Source organism: Pocillopora damicornis, chromosome 7, assembly GCF_964200805.1.
Source record: "Pocillopora damicornis chromosome 7, jaPocDami1.2, whole genome shotgun sequence".
Classification (NCBI taxonomy): domain Eukaryota; kingdom Metazoa; phylum Cnidaria; class Anthozoa; order Scleractinia; family Pocilloporidae; genus Pocillopora; species Pocillopora damicornis.
This window is the reverse complement of record NC_142676.1, coordinates 22798177-22820657: the sequence shown is the minus strand read 5'-3', so window position 1 is coordinate 22820657 and position 22481 is coordinate 22798177. Positions and strand designations below refer to the sequence as shown.

The 22481-nt window shown below is 37.9% G+C and overlaps 4 protein-coding genes across 5 annotated transcripts; 1 reads left to right on the top strand and 3 right to left on the bottom strand.

Annotated features, from left to right (window-relative positions):
- The first annotated feature begins 601 nt into the window (after positions 1-601).
- On the top strand, positions 602-5081 carry LOC149043174 (uncharacterized). The gene is made up of 5 exons (XM_089212308.1): positions 602-763; positions 1477-1521; positions 1688-1779; positions 3057-3117; positions 4207-5081. Exons 1-5 carry the CDS (start codon positions 736-738, stop codon positions 4209-4211), a joined length of 231 nt encoding a protein of 76 aa, XP_089068434.1. The 5' UTR covers positions 602-735; the 3' UTR covers positions 4212-5081.
- A 624-nt stretch (positions 5082-5705) lies between these two features.
- Positions 5706-8229, bottom strand: LOC113669309 (uncharacterized). The gene is made up of 2 exons (XM_027185327.2): positions 7293-8229; positions 5706-6557 (listed from the first exon to the last, which is right to left on the bottom strand). The coding sequence occupies exons 1-2, from the start codon at positions 7759-7761 to the stop codon at positions 5767-5769; spliced, it is 1260 nt and encodes a 419-aa protein (XP_027041128.2). The 5' UTR covers positions 7762-8229; the 3' UTR covers positions 5706-5766.
- Positions 8230-8811: 582 nt separating this feature from the next.
- Positions 8812-9528, bottom strand: LOC113669305 (troponin C). Its single transcript, XM_027185320.2, has one exon. The coding sequence runs from the start codon at positions 9478-9480 to the stop codon at positions 9001-9003; it is 480 nt and encodes a 159-aa protein (XP_027041121.2). The 5' UTR covers positions 9481-9528; the 3' UTR covers positions 8812-9000.
- Positions 9529-10555: 1027 nt separating this feature from the next.
- LOC113669302 (inositol-3-phosphate synthase) lies at positions 10556-19755 on the bottom strand. 2 transcript variants are annotated; one of them, XM_027185311.2, is made up of 10 exons: positions 19605-19755; positions 17376-17667; positions 16883-17012; positions 16103-16353; positions 15428-15580; positions 14936-15094; positions 14559-14642; positions 13668-13862; positions 12961-13178; positions 10556-12448 (listed from the first exon to the last, which is right to left on the bottom strand). In XM_027185311.2, the coding sequence occupies exons 2-10, from the start codon at positions 17649-17651 to the stop codon at positions 12157-12159; spliced, it is 1758 nt and encodes a 585-aa protein (XP_027041112.2). In that variant the 5' UTR covers positions 17652-17667; positions 19605-19755; the 3' UTR covers positions 10556-12156. The 2 variants fall into 2 exon arrangements, with proteins under 2 accessions (XP_027041112.2, XP_089068433.1); XM_089212307.1 differs by lacking the exon at positions 19605-19755 and adding an exon at positions 18342-18444.
- Positions 19756-22481: the final 2726 nt, after the last annotated feature.

The following is a 22481-nucleotide window of genomic DNA, read 5'->3' as shown; positions in this document are numbered from 1 at the left end:
CCTGTTTAGACCGAATTTAAATTAAGCACATTGAAATACAAGTTAGAGACTACTTAAAACCTACGGAAAACTCAGTTTTTCAGTTCTGTTTCAGATTTTCATTAAGTTAAACCCGGTCAAAGTAGATATTTTTTGCTAGCGTGAATGGGGTGCATGTCTATAATCTTAAAAACTTCGAAAACTACGCCCAGATTCTTTCGTAACATGCTCGATATACACATCCTCGAGTCGTGTGTTGTGCAGCTGCCCTTTGGCCGTTGGGGAAAAAGGCAAAGAAAAGCAAAATGAAAAAAAAGCAACGACAGTAATGCGAAAGGACAACTTCCTCCGTCCATGTCAACTTATGAATTAAGACTTTTTCTTGACTCTTCCCTCATTCCAAAACTAGATTCCAGTTTTATTCATTTTATTACTATTCCTTGCAGATAACCATAGCAGCGCCTCTTAGTAGAAGCGCTTGGTGAAACTCGCATTTGAAAGAAAAAACTCCTCTGCGCTCATTAATTCTTAATCAGAAAATTTTCTTTCAATTGTTAATAGTAATCGCTTTGTCCAACGGGTCAAACTGGCTGAACAATAAATGTTAATTAAAGACAAACGCCCCACTGACTGGACTTTGTTTACGACGCGACTTGGATCTTCAGCTATAAACAAAAACTAGAAGAAAATCATATTTTGCGTTTGCCTATCAAAGCGTGTTGAACTGTGCAGATCGGTCGTGAATCTCAAGTAAAAATGGACTTTTTGCCAGTACAAAACACAGGTGAGTACTGTTAAAAAAATTAACTGCTTAGATATCGAGTTATGTTCAATATATTTTAAGAAACTACTTAAATCATTCTGGGATTCGACGTTTTGTTAGGAACTCAAGTTTTTTTCATTCGACGTTTTATCAGGAACACGAGTTTTTTTATTCGACGTTTTGTCAGGAACACCAGTTTTTTCATGGTCCCACGCTTACGCTACAAAACGAAAACCATGTAGCTTATTTCTTTATGAATCACTTAGTTAACTGTCAAAATTCGTTTGACGAAGATGAATTAACAAAATTAAATTAAAATTGCTTTTAGTAACAATAGAAAAACTGAATTTTTGGGCGGAGTAAACCGAGAATATATAATAACACTTCGTAAAGTTTTCTAGACCTTTCTAGCGACACAAGAAAGACCGAACTACTATTTTTGAATACAACAAGGCTATTGGCTGACTAAAATATAGTTTGACATTCTAGTCTCCACGTTTATGACAATAGTATGAGTCGTTTTTCTTTAAAGACAGAGACAGTAAAAAAAAAAAACTTAAATTGCCATGCCGAATCTTACTTCGCATTTTGAAGAATGATATTGATACATTCCATAATTTTCCAAAAAGTACACTATTATAACTAAGAACACAAAAGGCATGAATTTTCAAACGTGGTAAAGAGCAATTAAGATGACTAAAAGCTTTAAAGCGCTCACACCTGTATCTTGACAGAAAACGACGTGGACAAACTGAAGGCCGTCATTTTCCTCCAGTCAGGTGAGCCATCATATGCTGGTTACGTAGCAACCAATTTTCCATGAAAATGGCAAGAAATGTTTGACCGACAAACATGTTCAGAAGAACGAAGATGTAAAATTTTCCCGTCGTAAACAGAATGTCGTACCTGAAATTAATAATTAACCACTTCATTGTTTGTAAATAGTTTATCGCGGGTACTTGGCCCGCAGGAGAGTTCAAGAGATGAAAGAACGATCCAGTGGACAAGAAACAGCAGTGATTTTCTTTCTACAACAGGTCAGTAAAAATTTTAGCATTTTTTTTGAGAATGAAAAGAGTACAATTTCAGGAGTTTCAATAAAAGTCGGTAACCGGCAGTCTATCGCCGCCTGAAATACCCCTAACAGCAGGCTCCCTTGTTTAATTTTCGCCTTGGGGCTCAGCCGCCATCGGCAGCTGTATTTCGTAAAAGTTATTGAGCCCCAACGTAGTTTCTTTGGGCTTAGAATTTTAACTTCTTGATCAAGGGTTCGACGTTAATTAGGTTTAATTGAACTTCCAGAAGAAATTTTAAAACATACAAATACCACTCACAGTTTTTATTACGTTATCCAGTGGGCAAAGAAACCGGAAAAGACAAACCTATCAGCTGGAGATTGTAATCTTAATTACTAGAAAAACAATTTCTCGTTAAAAATTTACAAGAAAGTTCTAGTAACCAGAATAGAATTACTAAATTAAAAAACAGTCGGTCGAGGAAGCTAATAAAGATTGAGTTATTTCAAAAGAAGATTGTGATAAGTCCCTGAATAATAACCATTACAATTTCCTCAAATGTGATTGGTGCATTAGCTGCTTTATAGTTCACTAATCGTTCTGTACAGCTGTAATCGATCAGTGTATTCGGACAGTTGGCTGTAATTGGACACCTGTAATCGGATAGTTGAAGCAGCCAATCATACTAAGTCCACTCAGCAAAATCCACCAATCACAGAATAGATCACAATAACCATAGCAACAACTGCTTATCCTGGAAAAAAAATTGAGGAATTTCAAAATGGAGGAATTTTTTATTTTAGACATTGTCTCTACTGGACATGTGTGCCCCAAATGTATTTGTTGTTTTCAGAAATTGGAACAGTTATAAAGAATTGGTAACAGGACTTTGTGTCGTCCTATTCCTTCTGTAATCATACTCATGACTGACAAATCTTTTTTGTCAAATCGATTTTGTTAATCGCACGTACAATTACAGGCCGAATTTGACTCCACTTGGTCCTATTACCGTAATTTGATTAACTTTACTGGACCAAGAGTTGCTTTTCATCATCTGAATCGTGCAGTATCACAACTATTACATACGTTGCAAGATGCATAATTCTTTCCGTAGAGAGAGATTATGGATGTATGAGATTCTATTTGTAACGTTAAACAGTTTTTTTTATGGTTACGGCGTCAAACTTCGTTTAATCTAACATTCAATAAATTAGTAACTTGAATTTCTTTTGCATTGGGTCGCTTTTGATAAATCAGGAGCGAAGCATTTTATGAAGTTTCCTGCATTTTCATTTTAGGTGGAAAATTCATCTGAGCACATCTACAACTGTCAAAAAACCACAAGGAAACTCCTTAGAGGTCTGTTTTCTTTTAGACTTTTCTATATTTTTTAAACACCGTTTTGGGTGGATCCTTTTAAACATTCTCAGTTGCTTGACAGTTGGCACTCATTCAGTTGACCTGTTTGAAACTGGTTTTACTATTCTTAAGCCGGTCACACAGGTAAACTTCCAGACAAATAACTACTCTTTCAGGAAGGGATTTCTAAGCCGTTGGATAACCATCTTCAAATTAACTTTGAGCAATAAATGCTTAGTTCTGATGTAGACAGGTGGAAATTTTCATGTTAAATACGCGCATCGGTTCTAATGAGTCTTCCTGTCAAAAATATTCCAAAAGGTTTTAGTGCTGAACGAACGCAGTCGCATTTTGCAACGTATGTTGCAAGGGAGGGTAATGCAAGCGTATTAATTTTTTCCTTCCCGTGCGGTAGATTCATATTTGATTATAACATGCCTAACAGTTTTTTTTCTGCTTCCCCTTAAGTCCAGCAGGAGTGGTGTGAGCAACACAAAAGTCATATAAAGCATTGTCGGCTCAATGTTTTTTCCCAAGCCTTTCGTCTCATTCCTCAGGTTGACTCTTACTCAAGTTCTTCCTTCATTGCTTAAAGGAAACGAAAAAGGACTGCAACGTGGAATAGTTTGGGAAAGACCTCTGCCGACAATTTGAAGAGATATTTTGGTTTAAATTTGAAACGTGGGGGCTTTTTGATGACTTTGAGTTTAAGATAGTTAAAACTTAACCTGCGACTCTCCAGGCCCACATCACAGGTTTTTTTTTTCTCGAGCGTCTCTTTTCCTGCGAGGAATTATGAGGCCTTGAGTGACGCCAGCCGGCAAGGGGTCTGTTTGGAGTTGTAAAGGAGTTTACACCTCATTATTAGTGCCAGACCCCGGCATACCTCGCCCCGACTCGTCTCAAATCTTTCCACGGGCAGAGAAACGCGCGTCCAGCGGCGCTACCAAGAAGAGCCTGCTCACAGGTTAAATGAAAGAGAAAAAGAAAATTCCTGTTGATTCTTTTTAGAGACGTTTAAATCTCACATCTTTTAAACTGACCGACGGACAAGTTTTTTTTTATGTATAATTTTTTTTAATTCAACAGCTTAGACACCCCAGTCAAGAACCTTGCGGAGCAATAGCCTGGGATTGCTGAATTTCAAGTGTAAATGCACTATTAACAATCATGGTGATATTTTGTGGGGGATGTCCAACTAACATGCATGAACTGCAAGAAATTTGAAGCACAACACTGGGCATTCCCCTCTCTATTTGCTTGCAAAGTATCTGTAAGATAGAGGGATGTAAAATCCAGTAACGTTACTGAGACATACCTAAGCCTATCACTCTGCTTTTAAATCTAGCAATTTTTTGCGATATAAGGGGCCACTACTCTATTCCAATAGCCTACATTTGGTGCATTGAAAAAACTCTACCACTCATGTAACAACATTTTGACTTCCAGGGCAAAATAACGCTTAAATTTCTCCATGCAAAGTCGATTACTTTGCAGAATTGTGAAGCTGACAAGTGTTAGAATTCTACACCCCTCTTGTATCTTTAAGACCGAGCCTCCCATATCTACAGCCTTAATTCCTATCAGCCCTCTTTTTTTTAAACAGACCTCTCTTGCATGTAGCCACACAATGGAGATATCATGATTTAAGCTTGTTAGAATTGTCAGTCTAAAATACACTTGTATTTGTAAGCTCGCTTAAGCTCTTATTTAAAATTGTGTAGGTTTAAGTTTAACCCCTGAGAGTGACTAACATCTGATTTCTCGTTTCCTTATCACTGGTGAATCAAATATTAAGGTCATGAGAATAAAGGAATTGATCAATATTTGAAGGAAATTTTGATTGTTAAGCAAAGTACCATAAGATATGTACAGGGTACAGTGAGGACAATCTGCATGCTGATGTTAGGGTGTAAAGGGTAAATGTCTTCATTACTGCTGAGTAAAAGACTGGAAGAAAACAATTCTAGCTCTCAACTGTTTTTCAAATAACACTTCCCTCCTGATAAGCCCAAGCTCTGAGGCACCTTATCTGCAGACACTACAAAGGTGTAAGTCCCTTTGGCAGTTTAGGAAAGGCTTCACAGTTGAAAAATTGTCATATATTAAGTAAATTTGAAGACTACTGGTAAATTGACTTCACACTTATTTATGACAGATGAGGCCACATTCCCAGAACTTTCTGAGCTTGTCTCTGATCAAGAGTATACAAGGAATATTTTCGTTTTGAAATAATGCATACTGTAAACAAACTACACAACAAACTCTGGTGTTATCTACTTTTAAATGTGAACTGATTCTCTCTTCTTAACCCTTTACCTCCTATGGGTGACCAAGAAAGAATTTCTCCTTACAATATCAATACAAAATCAGGCAGACACATAATGAGAATAAAGAAAAATATCAATTAGGGGATTATCAGTTGATTCAATACCAAAATCTCCAAACTAACATTATAAGAATAATATGGCGGACAGTAAGGAGAATTACCAAGAAGATCTTGGGAGCAAAAGAGTAAAGTATTTCAGGAAATAACCAGGGCATCAAACTTTGGCCCTTCTGTAAGTTTAGGTAGGGTTAAAAATAAGTACTGAATTGATCTTTATTCATTCCAAGATTTTTTTTTTTAAACGCTATATGGAGGAATGATCAGCGTGAGGACATCAAATAAACAAACAACAAAATACCAACAAATACAAACACAACCATTGTCATCAAATGTGACACCAGAGTACAATGCATTCCTTGATTGACATCTGGCACAAATGCTGCCATTTGCCAATTGACGTATTTCTGTAAATTACTTGTTGGACAAAGACAACGGCAGTTATAGCTTCCCCGAGAAAATTTGTACGTCCTTAACTCCATTTCACATGGATGGCACAGTCGTCCATGCATGTCTCTGACTCCTGGTAAAACATTTGCCTTACCTCTGTTAAGATAGCGCCGCTCTCGAGCACGTTTCCATGGAGGAAGTTGATCAGGTTTATATTTACTGCTTGCACCAGGATCAGCACTGGAACCAAGATCATTATCACCTACATGCCAGATACGACTTATGGTTGGTGAAACAATCCTGAAAATTGTTGAATTCCTATTGTACAGAAGCATTAAACCTAGATAAAGGGGCCAGTCTTTTTCGGCATGTCCTAAAGCATCCTCCTGAAATGTCTTGATATACTCCCACATTGATGTGTTAAATGCATAACCAATGCTTTGAACAAGTGGCACCTCGCTAACAACAAAGGCATCTGGTTGATGATCTACTAAATTCTCTTCTCCTACACCTTGCAGTGTGCTAAAGTGGATGTTGGGGACAGAGTTTTTGACAAGGAGGGAGTACCACATCACTTCCATAAAATCTGGTGCAAGAACTAAGTCATCCTCAACGAAAAGTACATCTCCACTGAAAGTTTCATTGTGCTTTAACTGGAATGCATCTGAAGTAAAAAGAAAACCATTACAATTTTGGACATACATGTCATTTAATTTTTAGACTATGGTATAAACTACTACTTTAGAACCCTGGGCTAACCAATCATGAATATTATATTGATGAAGGGCAAGGCTTCACATACTATCAAGTAATATGTGGTAAAAATGGAAGAAATATTTTCCAAATTACCAAACAAGAAGTTACTTTGGGCTGACATTGAGCAATAGAGCAAATTTTATATCAGTTGCAAGTGATGGAAATGATCTTTAGACCCCCCTGAAAGATTGCATTAATATTGCTTCCTAACTAGGGTTAATCACATGAGGTTTTTAGAGTTGGCTCAGTCTGCTGGGTCATTATAAGTCAACCCCAGCATTTCTTCAGATTCCTCTGAGAGCTGGCTGGTACCCATTTTTACTCTTGGGTGGAGAGACACACCATGAGAATAAAGTGTCTTGCCCAAGAACACAAACACAAACATCCTTCTGAGTAACAGAAAATTTTCAGAGAAGCCAGACAAAAAGCTGAGGGTAACCTTGTGATATACTGGTATCCCATTCAGGAGGGATTAGTAATCCTTCTTGTTGCATTTTGTTAGGGAAAACAGGATAAGCACCGGCTGGATGGGCCACTTGGCTCGATTTCAGACATCACCTTACCCACCTACCAGCATTAAATTAGGAAAATACAACACTGTAAACTTGCATTAATTATCAACATGGATAAGTTATCACCTTACCATGTTCATCAAATACTTTTATCATAGTATTCCACCAATGAGTCTTTAAGACTTCTGGGCTACGTTCTTCTTCCTCATTTCCAAACGTCCACACAAGTTTTCTACAAAATGTGATTTTACCAAGGACCTTGTACGTCTCATTTATTTCCTCCATTGATGAGGCCTTAGTGTGGTGGAGAATGAACAAACAAGGAGTAGAGGGAACTATACTCCCAGACGAGGATATTGACTCCAATGTCCTTTCCAAATACTTTGGTCTGTAGGAGCTAAAAATAACCAGAGGGACAAAAGGGGCTTGGAAATTCTGAGGAAAAACAATATCGAATTTTTGCGGCCACATGTCCCCGCGCTGTCCGAAAAGAACCGGAATTGCCAACCACACTTGAACCAAGATGACAACCGCAAATACCACTGTTCTTTTGAATGATCGACATCTGAAAGTTCTCCTCAGAATCAGTGTCAAAGCCATGGTGAATTAGTTATCCAATACGATTCCAACGGTAGATTCCACCGCTTCGAGCTTCGAAGAAAAGTTATCCATAAATCACGATAGCGTAATTTTCGAACACACCAGGGTGACGTGTCAGTACAAACTTCGATCGGATTTGTGCCATGTTCTGGCTAATAAATTTACCCATCTTGTCTTCGTATCTTTGAGAATTCAAAGAAGAAACTTTGGAATATAATGTTCCATCGAAAACAAACTGATGGCCGCTGTGTACTTTGAAAATGCGTGAAGGCTGTCTGAGAATTTGAACCAAGCGTGGAATTATGAAGCGGTCATTTAATCCATTGATTGGGGAGGGGTAAGGAATTAATTCACTGTCAGCACTCTTGACGAATCAAAATCTTGATATTGCATGAGAAAATAAAAGGAAGTAACTAATTTACGCTCAAGGAATCTTGAGGGGTGTACACATTATTTAAATCCTGGACTGATAATCTATCTTTTACTGTAAGCTAATGAGTTTACCTTTACTCTGGGGGTACTGGTCGGGATAAAGTACTCCATACCGCTGAGCAGAAAGAGCGTTCTTAAATCTATCCTCTTTTGGCCAGTTACGCATCTCTGTTTTTGATTTGCTTTTGATAATTCCGAAATAGTTTATACGAAGATTTTGGCTAAACTTCAGAATACCCCGCAACTCATTTCCGCCTCACTTACATGTGTCGGGAGGCTTTGAAGATCGAGGAATAACACAATAGACGCTATTCTTATTCAATGACATGTAAATGAGTTGCGGGGTATTCTGAAGTTACTCCAAGATTTTTAAAGGGGTGTGGGAGGAGACGAGCTTGTACAAATACTGCGTAAGTTAGCCACCGTGAAGAGTTTCAAAGCTTTATTCATAACTTTTTACGGTGGCCAATTTACCTTAACAACTCAGGTAATCAAATTACCCCCTTTAATTCAAGTGTTAAATATGCTGCGAGTTGAGTGTAATTTCTCTCGGTTCTCAGTCAGTAAAAACGAGGAAAACAGCTTTGCACGAGCTGTTACTAGAACACTGCTGACGGGTAGTCTAAATTTGATAGTTTTATTTATACAAAAATTTTTACAATCACATAAAACTATTCTTGATCAATAGGCGCACAGCGAGTGTAACTCAAACTCTATGAATTATCGTAAACATAATTGTAAACACTTAAGTTGCTTTCAGTATGCAACCTACAGCTAACAATGGAAATAACATTGGTGTAGAGAACTTCAGTTTGGTAACCAGTTCAGCCAGGCTAAAAATTCAGGGAATGAAATTTTCCCATCACCGCTTGTATCCAAGTGTCGGAGTGCCTCGTTGAAGTCGTGGCGGTAGTCAACAGCTTTCAGTAAGAGCTTCAGCTCGTCTTTATCAATGGTGCCATTGCCGTCTCTGTCATATTTCTTGAATTCGTCGATAGCTTTCCTTATATAGTAGTACCTAGAATTGTCATTGACGCATTCTAAGCCCTTTTCGTTTCGAAGCCAAGAGAAAAACTCCTCGAAGGAGACGCTCCCCCCGCCATCTTTGTCAACAAGCATGTAGCAGGCTTCAGCTTGTTTGTTATCCATTCCCAGGTCATCCTTCAGAAGGATTAGGACTTCTTTTTTACTTAGGTGACCATTCCCATCTGTGTCATACTTTTTAAACAAACTTTGCACAACAATCCTGGGTACGGTGGCACTGAAGTAAGATTTACCGGAGGCCATGGCGCAAACCCTCCAAAAACGACGATTCAATACTCAATATTAAAATACTGAATATGAAACAATACAGATTTATGTAAATTTGAAAATTTGTTTCTGCTGTGGTCAAACTGCGTGACTGAGGTCAGATCAGGATGCAACGTCACTATAAGGCCAGTCACACAAGGTGAATTTTTGGGATTATTGTTTGTTCTTTAGAAAACTGGTTGGTCAGCTTGTATTGCGCCATGAACATATTTCTTGCTGACCCATTTCAGGTCTTAAAGGAAGACCCAGTTTTATCTTTCGTAAATTTTGCGTACATATGCGAGTGAATAATCTAAAAATTTGATAGAAATAGTTCCTTAGAGTATAAATAGGTAAATAAACAAAACAAGCTAAATAAGTCTATTGACCTAACCGTTTGGTTTGACCCCTTAGTAACTAGCATCAAATTTTTCTTTACAATATCACCCATGGGCCCAGCTGTTCGAAGGCCGGTTGGCGCTGGTTTAATCCAGGTTTCTTTGTTCCTTCGTGTTAAAGCCTTTTCGGGATAGTTTCCTCTATTCTCCTTAGAACACCCAATAATTCAAATTCTTCACAAAAAGAATTGTACTGAATTTTTTGTTTAAGCCTTCAGATCTGATATCAGATTTCACACTAACTTTGAACAACCCGGCCCTGAATCACATATTAAGGCCAGGTGCTTAAAGGAAATCACCCAGCTAAAGAAGCTCTTCATTGTTAAACAAATTCCCCTTGTTCACAGTATGGTGACCTTGCATACTGATGTTGGCAGGTGAAGCGCTTATTACAACTGGTTAGTGTCAAAGCTAAACAAACAACTTTTTCTCTAATCAGATTGACCGTGCGGGGTCAGATTTTGACGAATAGTGTAACGCTATTATGTCACGCGGTTACTGTATTACGCGACTCGTGTTGGTAGTCATATGCCTTGGGTGCCCTGTGCTTAAAGATTGACGTAACTTGTAAGAATCGTAATAAATAGCTCAATCTTTCATCTTCCTTGTTTGGAATATAGAACAGGAATAATAGAAACTGAAAAAAAACCCAGTAAATTAACAGAAATAACAACTTCAGTTTCAAATTTTTTAATGATTCCCTATAAGGTGCAAGTTAAACAGATTTCGTTTAAGCATTGACTGATCAAACCATTCACTACAATGAACGTAAGAAAAATCCACAATTTCTGACAGAAATAACAACTTCAGTTACAAATTTTCTTATCATTCCCTATAAAGTGCACGTTCAACAGATTTTGTTGAAGCATCGACTGATCAAACCATTCATTACAATGAACGTAAGCAAAAATTCACAATTTCTAACGGTTGCTTTTACTTCCAACAGCAAGACTGAATTAATTTGGGTTTTCTATCAATAGACAAATTACAACCTATCTCCAATGTCCAGAAGTTTGGTTAAGAACACGACGAAATTAGTTATTTTTGCAAGGCCATTAGCCAAATACCCAAATCTTACATACAAAACTAATGTTTAAAGGTTGATAAGATCAACACCTAAAAGAGAACCAAGCGCAACATCGGCATTAGTAAAGCGCGAATAATTCTTACATTACCTTCTCAAATATTAATTGCGTAGCGGGAACAAGTAATAGGTCCGCAAAGCATAAACAGCTGTAGAGCGTACTGCTTTAGTTTAGAGGTACCTACGTAATAAGCTCGGTAACTTGCGAGTGCAACCCCGCGTGTTTACCATTTGACTTATCATGTACAAACCATTCAATTATACGAAGGCACGAATTGAAAAAAAATATAGCTTCCTAAGAACTATTCTTAATGGACGAGAGGAAGAATCTTATTTGTTGCTCATGCGGTGACCTGTCCTAATGACATACGGCTTACTAAGAAGTTAATAACATTTAACTTCTCCCTAAACTGTCCATACATTATCCAGCAAACAGGTAATGAGAATACTCGAACTTATCAGGTAGAAGTTGTTCTCTAGACTAACACCAGCTAAAAGGGAGAATCTAAAATCAGATCTTCCGAGTTAAAAGGTTAAGAAGGAAATCAATCGCTTGAAAAAATTACACGGAAACAGCAGGAACAAATCAGTTTGAGACAAGTATACTTATAACATAATCTTTTAGTTTGACCATCACACAATCCTGACTCGTATTGAATAACAGGTCGTATAAAATATTATTTGACAAATAGAATATATTTTTCCAATAATTAATTGTGCTGAGTTTTTCATCTTTTAAAAACATTTTCCCAACATAAATTATTTACCTGCCATAGAACGTTCTTTTAAGTTAGCACTCACGCTGTTTCAATTGCATGACGAGACAGCAATACCGTCTCTAAAGTAACCCCATTCCAGACACCAAACTGGTGTAAGATAATAGCATGTCCTCCAATTCAAATAATTTGTTCTTTAGACAATCACACAAAGGGCTTTCAACCCCAGAGCCATTAAAGAAATGTCAAAAATAACTTAACCAAGCAATTATATACTAAAATATTTTTTAACACAAAAATAACTTCCCTGGGGCACAAAGGTAGTTTTTGGTTTTTTTTTTAAAACAAAACTTTAACTTTGCAGTTTAAAGTTTTAAAGAACAAATGTGAAAGTCATAACTATAACAAATCAAATGGATAAGAAATCCTTAAGTAAAGAACTTCATTTTTGAAAAACTTTACTCATCAATTCGGATCAGCGAGCACGTGACCTTTTGATTTTGATTTCTCCCACTTGCGTTAGATCTCCATTCATGCGTTTCAAGTCCTTTGTTTCCCCATTGACATAACCATTCTTATTCATTCCGTTTTCCAGATGATTATCAGCGACTCCATTTTGCCTTAGCGGTTGGTGAACTTCCCTTGAAAGTTTCCGTTTATCCAGATGATTGTCTGCGACTCCATTTTGCTGCATCGGCTGGTCAACTTCTCTTGAAAGTTTGTGTTCCAGTGTCATGTGATTTTGGGGTTTCAAACCGACGCACGCCCTGAAACAAATTTTATGACCTTCTGTCAAATTCTGCTACAATATCGACGGCTTTCCAGCAGTGATTTTAAGGGATTATTCTGTGAAATTTTGGGCAATTTTATAAATGACGAACAGGAAAAGTAGTGACCACACTGAAAATTCCGCCGGTAAAAGCCAAGATTGTAGGCCTGGACTGTGCGAGACATAAAACAATGTTATGAAAACAAGCAGATATCGACATGTTCTTCATTTTACTAAAGAGAAACACAAAAAGGAAAAAAAATTATATTTTATCTTTTGACTGTGACTGATGGAATATCACAAAATAGGATCGCACTTTGATGTTCTGCACGAAAGGTTACTCAAGGTTTCCAGAGCCAGTTTGACACGTGATCCTCGCACGACATATGGAAAATCACGTGTGGCACGTGAGGCCCCAGGACAAGCGATCTCTCTTGAGAACACGTGATCCTCGTGAATATCAAGTGTCATTTGTTAAACGCGTGAAAAACTGGTGCAAAACCAGCTCACCTGAAAATGTTTTCGATGCAGCTTCTTTGCTTAAACAGGGCGTTGACGACAGGAGTGCCACTGGGAACTAGTGGAGCCTTTAGGAGGTAACTGAGAAGGGATAAGACTGGGTTGAACGACTGGAATTCTGGGTCGTCTCCCACTTTAAACTTGATTCGCTCACAGACCTCGCACAGGATAACCAGGTCCAAAATGATCGGTGCCGCAAGTAGAGAGTCCTGTGAAAGAAACAAAGGAGAGTTTGAAAACAAGATCATCTGAAGCGAACAGTTTTAATAAACGTCGTTTCGCCATTTAATTAACACCCTGATTGTGCCTTGCTGTATTGGGAACAATTTCTAAAATAATAGTTGCCAATACCACTTCAAGTAGGACATAATTCTTTTCACACAGTAACTTCATTAGCCTGCCTTCATTTTGGAGGGCGAGTGCTCAGTATTTTCACGGTGAAAACTATAGCTGCCATCTTTGATTTTTACAATAGTGGAAAGCTGGGGAGAGAAAGAAATTTGTACCAAGGGGATGAGCAATGATCAAAGGAAGAAATGGAAGAGGGGTCTTTCAACGCCCTCTCTCCCACCGTCCACTTTAACTGTCAGTCAAACACGGCCAATCGAATAAACGATCGCAAGTTTTTAACACTTACGTTATAGTTTCGACAACCTTGACTAAATTTATTGGCCAATTTTGCCACGTAACTTTAATACCTCACAAGTGTTGTGTAGTACGATGGTGTTAAGCCCGTGCATGAAAATCTCGGACGTGTACTCATCCAGAGCTCGCTTGCTATCTCCCACATATGGGACATACTTGATAACCACACAGTGATCAGGTTTCTCTCCTTTCTCATAGAGAATGCTGTTTGATTCCACCATATCATCTACTACATTGCTCTTGGATATCTAGCAACAAAACATAGCACAATAACGTATATAATAACGAGCCAACTTTTAGCCCTAGACGAGTCATTGTAGTATGTAATTCTTGAGAGAAACAGTTTCTTTTCAAGCACAGAAATTATCCCCACAGGTGAGCTGTTATTTAAGCAATTGCAGGAAAAAAAGCTTAAAAAAATCAGACCTTGGCGGGATTCAAACCCATGCCTCCCAGATACCAGCTGAGCGCTGCTAACAACTGAGCTACCAAGCCACACTTTGGGAGGGGGGCAAATTTAAGATGGTTTTCTTTCTCGTGAAAGAACTCGATAAAAACTTGAATTGAGGTTAGGGTTAAAATGATGATCCAACTATAAGCCTCAGTATTGTATAATTCTTGAGCAAGACAATTTATCATCACAGTGCTACCCACCACAAACAAATCTACCCAGTCAGCAATAACCTGTTAGAAATGGAAGCCATTTCCAGTCACCCAACTAGTGGATAGAATAAAAGGACAGAGCAAGCAAAATGCAGGACTTTTTTTTTTTAAACGTTTTTTTTTTCCCCCAATCTTCACCACAAACTACATGTTCAGGTGTATGTGCCTCAAATAAACTGGTGATAAAATTACATGCTCCATAAAGAATTTAATAAACAATTTCCTAGTTTTCATCATCAGCATTGAAGTCAAGGTTAATGTGGAACGGCACCCATACATACCTCTTTTGATCTGAACTGTTTAGGTGCAGACAGGTTTTTTCCATCATTATTTCCAAGATGGTTGTAGCTGACAATAGAAACAGGCTGTGGATGAAAAAATCTTGTTTAAATCTCAGCTCATGTGTGGGAGAACATGCCCTTTCTACGGACCAGTCCCACTAATACCAATAATAGAAAACTCAAATCTCACTCAAATCTCAGCTCATCTGTAGAAGAACATGCACCCTCTACGAACCAGTCCCACTAATACCAATAATTAAAAACTTACAGGCTGACAGCTCATCAAAAGAATGGTCAAGAGAAGCACTAAATATAAGCAAATGGTTGAAATGTATATCAAAATATTTTAACATTCAACTGCACATTGACTTGCATACCTTCAAACCAGCACTGACTAAAAAATCCACAAGGACAGATTTCATTTTCGTTTGTCCAGATTTGAAGTCATCACCTCCAATAAAGGTTCCATGCTTTTTGGCAAGTTCCACAACTCCTGGAACATTTGTGTTCTGAGGCGAACCATTAATGTATGAGCACTGCAAAATTAAACATTTCAGCATATCAAGCTTTACCCTATTGGCAAATTAAAGAGTCAGTATTCTAGATGCAAGTATAACAGATGCAGTGATACATAAGTCATTTTTAAGTGAGAGAGCAAAAATAGAAATCTGAGGACTAAGATCAGCAATGTTTGAAGTATTGTCTGCATATGTAGAATAACAAAGAAAGTAAATTTTGAGCTATCTTCTATGGGTGTTGTTCACAGGATGTAAGGGAAATGACTTTGGAGAAACAGACTGCTTCAAACAAGGCATTACAAAATTAGTTTCCATGCATAAAGTGTAACACAAATCAGAGACAATCAATACCTTCTCTAAGATGCTTGCAACAGCAAAGATGGTGGATGGAGAAACTTCCTCTTCATTCTTTGCTATGGACTTCAACAGGTTTTCAGCTGTGTCATTCAGACCTTCACTGACATCACAGAATCTCTCAGTATTTGCCGTCCATAAGACAATAACCTAAAAAAGTTAATGTAACACATTTATCTTGTTGACACTTAAAGCCTCTTGCTCGAGGAAAGTAATTTTTGTCTACCTGGAGATAAACATGTTATTCAATTTTACCCCTCTAGTAGATAACTCCTATTTCCAGCAAAAGGAAATGGAACAGAAAGATCTAAAGTGTCAAATTGAGGTTTAAATCACAACTCAATAAAAAGGTAAAAATCACTAACTTTATTTTTTATTCTTAATGCTTAATTCCCAGAGGTGATTAACATGTAACTTCTCCCCATAGTTTATTCATACATTATCCAGCAAACTGGTAGTGAGATTACTCAAATTTATCAGGTACAAGATATTATCTTGATTGAACATCAAATTCTTGTAACCAATTTGCAAGGAAATGTGTAGCAGCTAGAGGAGAGAATTAACAATCAGATCTTGGGAGTTAAAGGGTTAATGCTTAACTCTATTCTTTATTATTAATGCTTGTGGCTCTGTATGTATTTAATCAGATCAGAATTCTGTTTTAAATCCAACCTTGTCGAGATTATTCTTCTGCTTAAAATCACGTATGTCCTCTCTTATCTGCTCCATCATCTCCTGCTTGCTACCTGACAAAATGTTGTCAGCACGATCCACTTGATTTGCTGCTATAAAATCAGGGCAGTAAATGGAACGACGTGGTGTCATTTTTTCCAGGTAGGGTCTCAGCTGTCTCTGTAATCCATAATCTAAAACCTCTGCTCTTTCAGTGGCATCAGCTATATTGAGTGATGAGATGTCCCATCCTAATATTGAAATAAAAGCATCATAGGTCAACCGCATATTGATGTAGACACAGATGCAATGGCCATGAGTGGCTAGTGAGCTGAACTCTGGGTTGAGAAGTCTGGGTTCCAAACCTGGCCTGGTCACTGTGTTGTGTTCCTGGGCAAAATGCTTTACTTTTAAAGTGCTTCTCTTCACCCAGGAATATATTTAAATGGCACCAGCAAATTGTCAGGGAAGCTTAATGAAAAGCTTAGGGGTAACTTTGTGATGGAGTAGCATTACTTGAAATCTCCAAGTAACATCTGATAATCTCTAGAAGTTTGAAGGAATTTTTCAGAGGAAATTCTGTGAAAAGTTGTTCAGTTGCAGGGCATATATCAATTTCCTGGTTGGCTTTTTGCTATTTTTTTTTTGTTCTATAACAAAGTCACAAAATTAGATTTATGTCAGGTTTTTCTATTCTATATAATGACCTCCTGGCTGAACCAAGTCACAACTCTGAAGCCTGTCCTATTTCATATGATAAACCACCCAAAAATCACTCACCATCAAATATAATATCATTAGGATGAACCATGGGAAGAATATCTTTCAGTGGTATGTATACATCACCATCAGGTCCTGTGCCAAGGCATATGGTAGAGGACTGGGTCAGAGAACCAACATAGTTTGCTTTCTGTGGTGGAAAATGTACATTTATGCATTATGTGGTAAGTTGAATAATGCACACAGTTTGATTGGTTCTTATCAATGATCTAACCAAGGGCAGACACATCATTGACAGTTTTTGGCTTATTTATTAAATAAAACAAACAGATTTCATGTTGATGTGGTCTGTTCATTAATTGATCATGGAAGACATCAGTGACATAGTTGGCTGTGCCTCATGTGATACTTTTTCGTTCTTGCTGCATTTTGGTGGTTTTTTGCCAGCCATCTCTACTCCTGGTGGCAAGAAGCACTGCGGAACAACAGAATTATTCTGTTTGGTGCCTTAACCAAACAGAATCAACAAAGTACAGAAAATTTATGTGCAAACCTTGACGCCTTGTTTTGTATCCCAAGATAAACCCAACTTGTTTGCCAGCACTGCTGCTGTGATCGTAGATCCATTGTTACCTCCCCAACCAACCAACATGCATCCAACCTTCGGAACCTGCCTTTCAGTACGGAATGTGTACTGTGTCTCAACTGGCCTGGCAACATAAGAACCTGTTGAGCTGCAGTCCACTTGAGTTGTTTCATACGTGTAAATGCTCTCTATGAAGTCTGCAGTGTAACGGACATTTGGACTTTGGACTTTGAAAGTTGTCATGTTGCTTACAACTTCACTGGTCATGAAAGAAGAAAGAATAACATCATCAGTAAATTTGACTAATAAATTTATACTAAATAACAAATAAACATTGAGGGACATTTTGATATCTAAGTCTAATCATACTGGCAAGAATTGTCGGGAGAAGGACTGTTTTCCAAAGTTGTAGCAACTATCATTTCGACACTAGTACAAGTCATCACTGCAGTCATACAGAAGACATATCAATGCTCTTACTGTTGGGGAACACAATATGACAAATTACAAAATCAAAAAAAGGGCAATGGTTGGAGGATTGTCTGATGCATCAAAGTCATCCAAAATTAAAAACAGAATATTCTGCGAAGTTGATTTCCTGTATGTTTCACAATATGACCATGTTGTTTCCAAGTCTCCAAAAAATCCTAACCTTTTTTACAAACCCTCTTTTGCACCTTGTAGAATCTTTGCCACCAATAACAGCCAAATATAGTTCTGACAAAACTGAAAAGAGGGGAAAATTTAGGAATTTTGAACACTGACCATATACTACAGGGCGACTGCTTGATATAGTGCTGCTGGTTTGAATGTAATTACACTTATGAGAGCCAATTCAAAATGGATATAATTAATAATTTGGCAAAAGGAAAGCTGTCCTTATCAATATGTCATGGCTTTTCCATGAAGATGATTATCATTAAAGTTTGTCACCTCAGCTGGGGTTGTCATCACAATAATCACACTTTAAATAAAAAAAAAAAGTTAAATCACTGATAAGTTCTTATTTATGAACTTTTGGAAGAGACACAAAATGAAGTCACAATTTAAATTTCTTTTTCTCGCTTTTTATCATTAAAACAAATGGATTCCATGTTACCATGGGTGATCACAGAAGATTGTGGAACAACATCAGTGACACATTTGGCTGCACATGAGTGCCATGTGTTTGTTCTCATCACTTTTTGACGTCAAATGATCTATTGCTGAACAGATACACAGGGATATTGAATCTAGCTGTTTTTAAGAAAAGGAAATCGGAAACAAAAAACGGTTGAATAGGCAATCTGATAACACTAACCTTTCCCAGCATATTTACTTTAGGGTGACTGTCTCGTTTGTTTGCAAAAAATTTGGAACGGTTACTTAACATCTCTTGAACTGTTCAAAGAAAGCCAGTTTATGACCGAGTAAAGTTTGATCGCATTTCTTAATAACGCCCTCGAACTGGAACACGAACATGGCGTGATAATGAGTCAAAGTCCTCTCTCTCTTTCTTGCGTAATTATTATGCAAGACAGCGCCCGGCTACAAGTTTACATTTCGTACTAAATAAGGCTTTAGAATTCAACATATCTTAACCTTGTAGAAAATCTGAGAAGATCCAATGAACATAAATATGTCTAAAAGTTTTCCATGTTTCTCCTGTATTGAAGAAACAGGTCAAAATATCGCATTTTGCCAAGCATTTCCATTTTCAGCTTGGAAAACGTCAACAATGTTCGTACTTCAGTACACAACTAGTCCTAATGACATGGATAACGCCTATCCAAGAACAACTTTTATGATTAAAGCGTTCGTTGTAGATCCCTCGCTTTAGGCGCTCTAGAACCCCTTTCATTCATTCAAAATTAGAAAATTTTCGTCGAAGAAGCATGGATTTCACTCCGCCCGTACTTTTTCAACACGTGTAACAACACTGTCAAGCAGCTTGAAATCTTTGCCGCGTTTGCCATTTTTCCTTCCTGAGGGCTTACGAGATATTTATAGGAATAAAACAAGATTTTATCAATCCCTTTTTGATAAAAACATTAGTGAGAGTTTCTTTGGTAAAGCACAGCTTTCCCGGGATTCGATCCCTGTGCAATCGATTACAAACCATACTTGAAGACGGTGCTTGCTTTACAAAGGTGCCTAGCGCCCAAGATTCGCACGCAAGATTTCTTTTAAACAAGGTACTTCCACATAGGAACTCACCTCAATTTTAACTCAGTACAACCTCCAGACGTTGGAAAAAGATACTTCCTTAGGTTCTTCAGCGTCGCTCATACATCTACTACCAACGGTTCTGGTGATAGTCAAATGAATAAATTAAGAAACAACACACGATCGTGACAACCAATCAGATGATTTTCACATCGCTCGGGTGATGTTTTTTGGCTTAAGGGGTCAAATATAAAATCACGTCACGGGGTAGAGAGGGGAGAGAAACCCCTCTCTTCACATTTTTGTAATATTTACCTACATAAAGTTAATTTCTATGTTTTTGTTTTGGTTTTTTCCACTATATGTGCCTTCCAACTTAATTTCGTGTACCATGTAAAAGATCTCGTCAATTAAGGATACCATACCCGGGCTATTGTCAGGTGCAGCCCTTAAGGACCGCTCACAATCTATTGCCGGGGGGGGGGAAGGGGGGGAAGGTGGGGAAGGTTTTTTTTAATTTTACAATCAGGAATTTAGGGGATCTTACCCTTTTAGAAAGTGGAAAAATTCAAGAATCATCGAAAAATGTTGTTCAAGAGTCGTTAGAGGGAGACGTGTAAGAGACTTCCAATTAAAGAAGCGTTAAGGGACGAAAAAGTCACGCTAAACGAAACACTTGTGAAAATATGTATATTCTTTGCTTAATTCTGTTGTTGTGACAACGGTTTGCCGCTGCGTTAATAGAACGTTCTCGTTACGGGGTACCCCTCAGTGACTCTAGAAAATTTGAAACGTGGAACGTCATGGTCATTTGAACTATAGAATTTAAACTTTTTCGAGTATTACGTTTGATACTCAAGCATTATCACTGATTATTTTATTTCATCGTTTCTAAACAACCAACGTTGTTAAAAAATACATTATCACATAAACTGCAGGGTTAAACAAGGATTTCCGGCCCTGAGGAAAGCCTTAACAACACAGGTGGAAAATTACGGTATTTTTTTAAGTGTGTTGATATAGCCAATCAGCTGCTGATACGTCACTCGCCTTTGGCGCCACTCGGTCAGGTTGATGAATGAACAGCAAAGCCTTCACAATTCTCAGTACAGGTTGTTTGTCGGAGCTTCCTCAAATCATGGCGGCTAAAACGCTAAAAAATCTGTATCGCTGATAGACAATGACGTTCAAACTTACCTAGAAGGTGAAGAAAACCAATATACTAAAAGAAAAACCCAAAGTTGCGTATTACAGTGGTTTATTTAAAAAACAAAACAATACATGGTTGCTTGTAGATATGGAATTTTTCTTCTCGTGTTCAACTCAACATCTCACTCGTTATCTAACTCATGAGCTATTGAGTTAAACACTCGAAGAGAAATTCCATATCTACGCGCGTCCATGTATTGTTCTCTATATATCGTTATAAAAGTTCATAAATTTATCCTATTGCTTCAATTTTTTTTCCCTTTTCTTCATTTATGACTGTTAATTTGGGCCGATCCCCTACCTCCGTTCTCTTGGAAACCATCTTGTCCCCCCTAATCCTCCTCCCACTCCCCCCCTCCCCCCCTGCCAACCCCGGGCGAAAAACAATGAGTGGTCCTTCAGCCATCGTCTCCACCCAGGCCTCTTTCGTCCTTCAACAAACCAGTAGGAGACTTGGTAAATTCAGGCATTAATTATGAACAGCGGGAAAGCAATTCTTGAGAATTCTAACTTTCTAAACATTAACATGTATTGTTACTCATAAAATTCACAAGTGAAAATTTCAAGGCACAAAGTTCTGACATGTAGTCACAAAAAAGTGACACGCATAACTTGTTTTGTCATATGTAACTCATGACCCGTGCGCCACGTGCACGCTTTTATTGAAACTCAATATACAGGAAAAAAGTTCTGACTTGTAGTCACACAAAAGTAACGTGTATAAATTGTTTTGTCATACCTAACTTATGGCCCGTGCATCACGTGCACGCTTTTATTGAAATTCACTACAGGAAACTTGAAGTTTTGACTTGTAGTTATAGAAAAGTAAACGCGCATTACTTGTTTTGTCATACCTAACTTATGACCCGTCCGCCACGAGCACGCTTTTATTGAAAATTAATACAGGAAAAAATTTCTGAAGTTTATTAGTCACACAGATGTAACGTGCATAACTTGTTTTGTCATATCTAACTTATGACCCGTGCGCCATGTGGACGCTATTATTGAAAATCGATACAGGAAAAAAGTTCTGAGTTTAGTCATTCATAGGTAACGCCTAACTTTTTTTTCATATATAACTTATGACCCGTGCACCAACGGGAAATCCCTGCATGAGGGCTGTACGCGCGTAATGGTGGCTGCAGGGGTTGAAAAAGCTATCTGGCCCCGCGAGATGTGAGAAAAATAGCCATGTTATGCATGCAAGAGTTATTTTTTCGGATGGATGGATTGAAACGGGATACTTTGAGTGACTGATTTTTTTCAATTTTGTAAAAGAAAAAGAGCGTTGAATTTTCAAAGTTTCCAACAAAAATTTGTTTGGTAGACAGTAAAAAAGACCCTTGCAATTTGTATAAATATGCTCAGACACAGGTATTTTGTGGTCTATTGTAATTGTTTGCACAGTTTTAGGCAGAAATAAACTGCATTTGTGCCACGCTTACCGTGGTCTCCTTCGCAGCCGTTGTTTAATCTCGTCACGCACTGCACTCTCTCACTCGTCCCCATTGCGTGATGAAGTCGCTTACATGGAAATGACGGCGTGTGTGGTTTAAGTGAAGGAGCGGTACACACACACACACACACACACACACACACACACACACACACACACACACACACACGCACACACGCACACACACAAAAAACGCTTTAGGTACAAAATATCTTGAGTTAAAAAGGAAAGAACATACACAACTAAAACAACAATAACAGTAG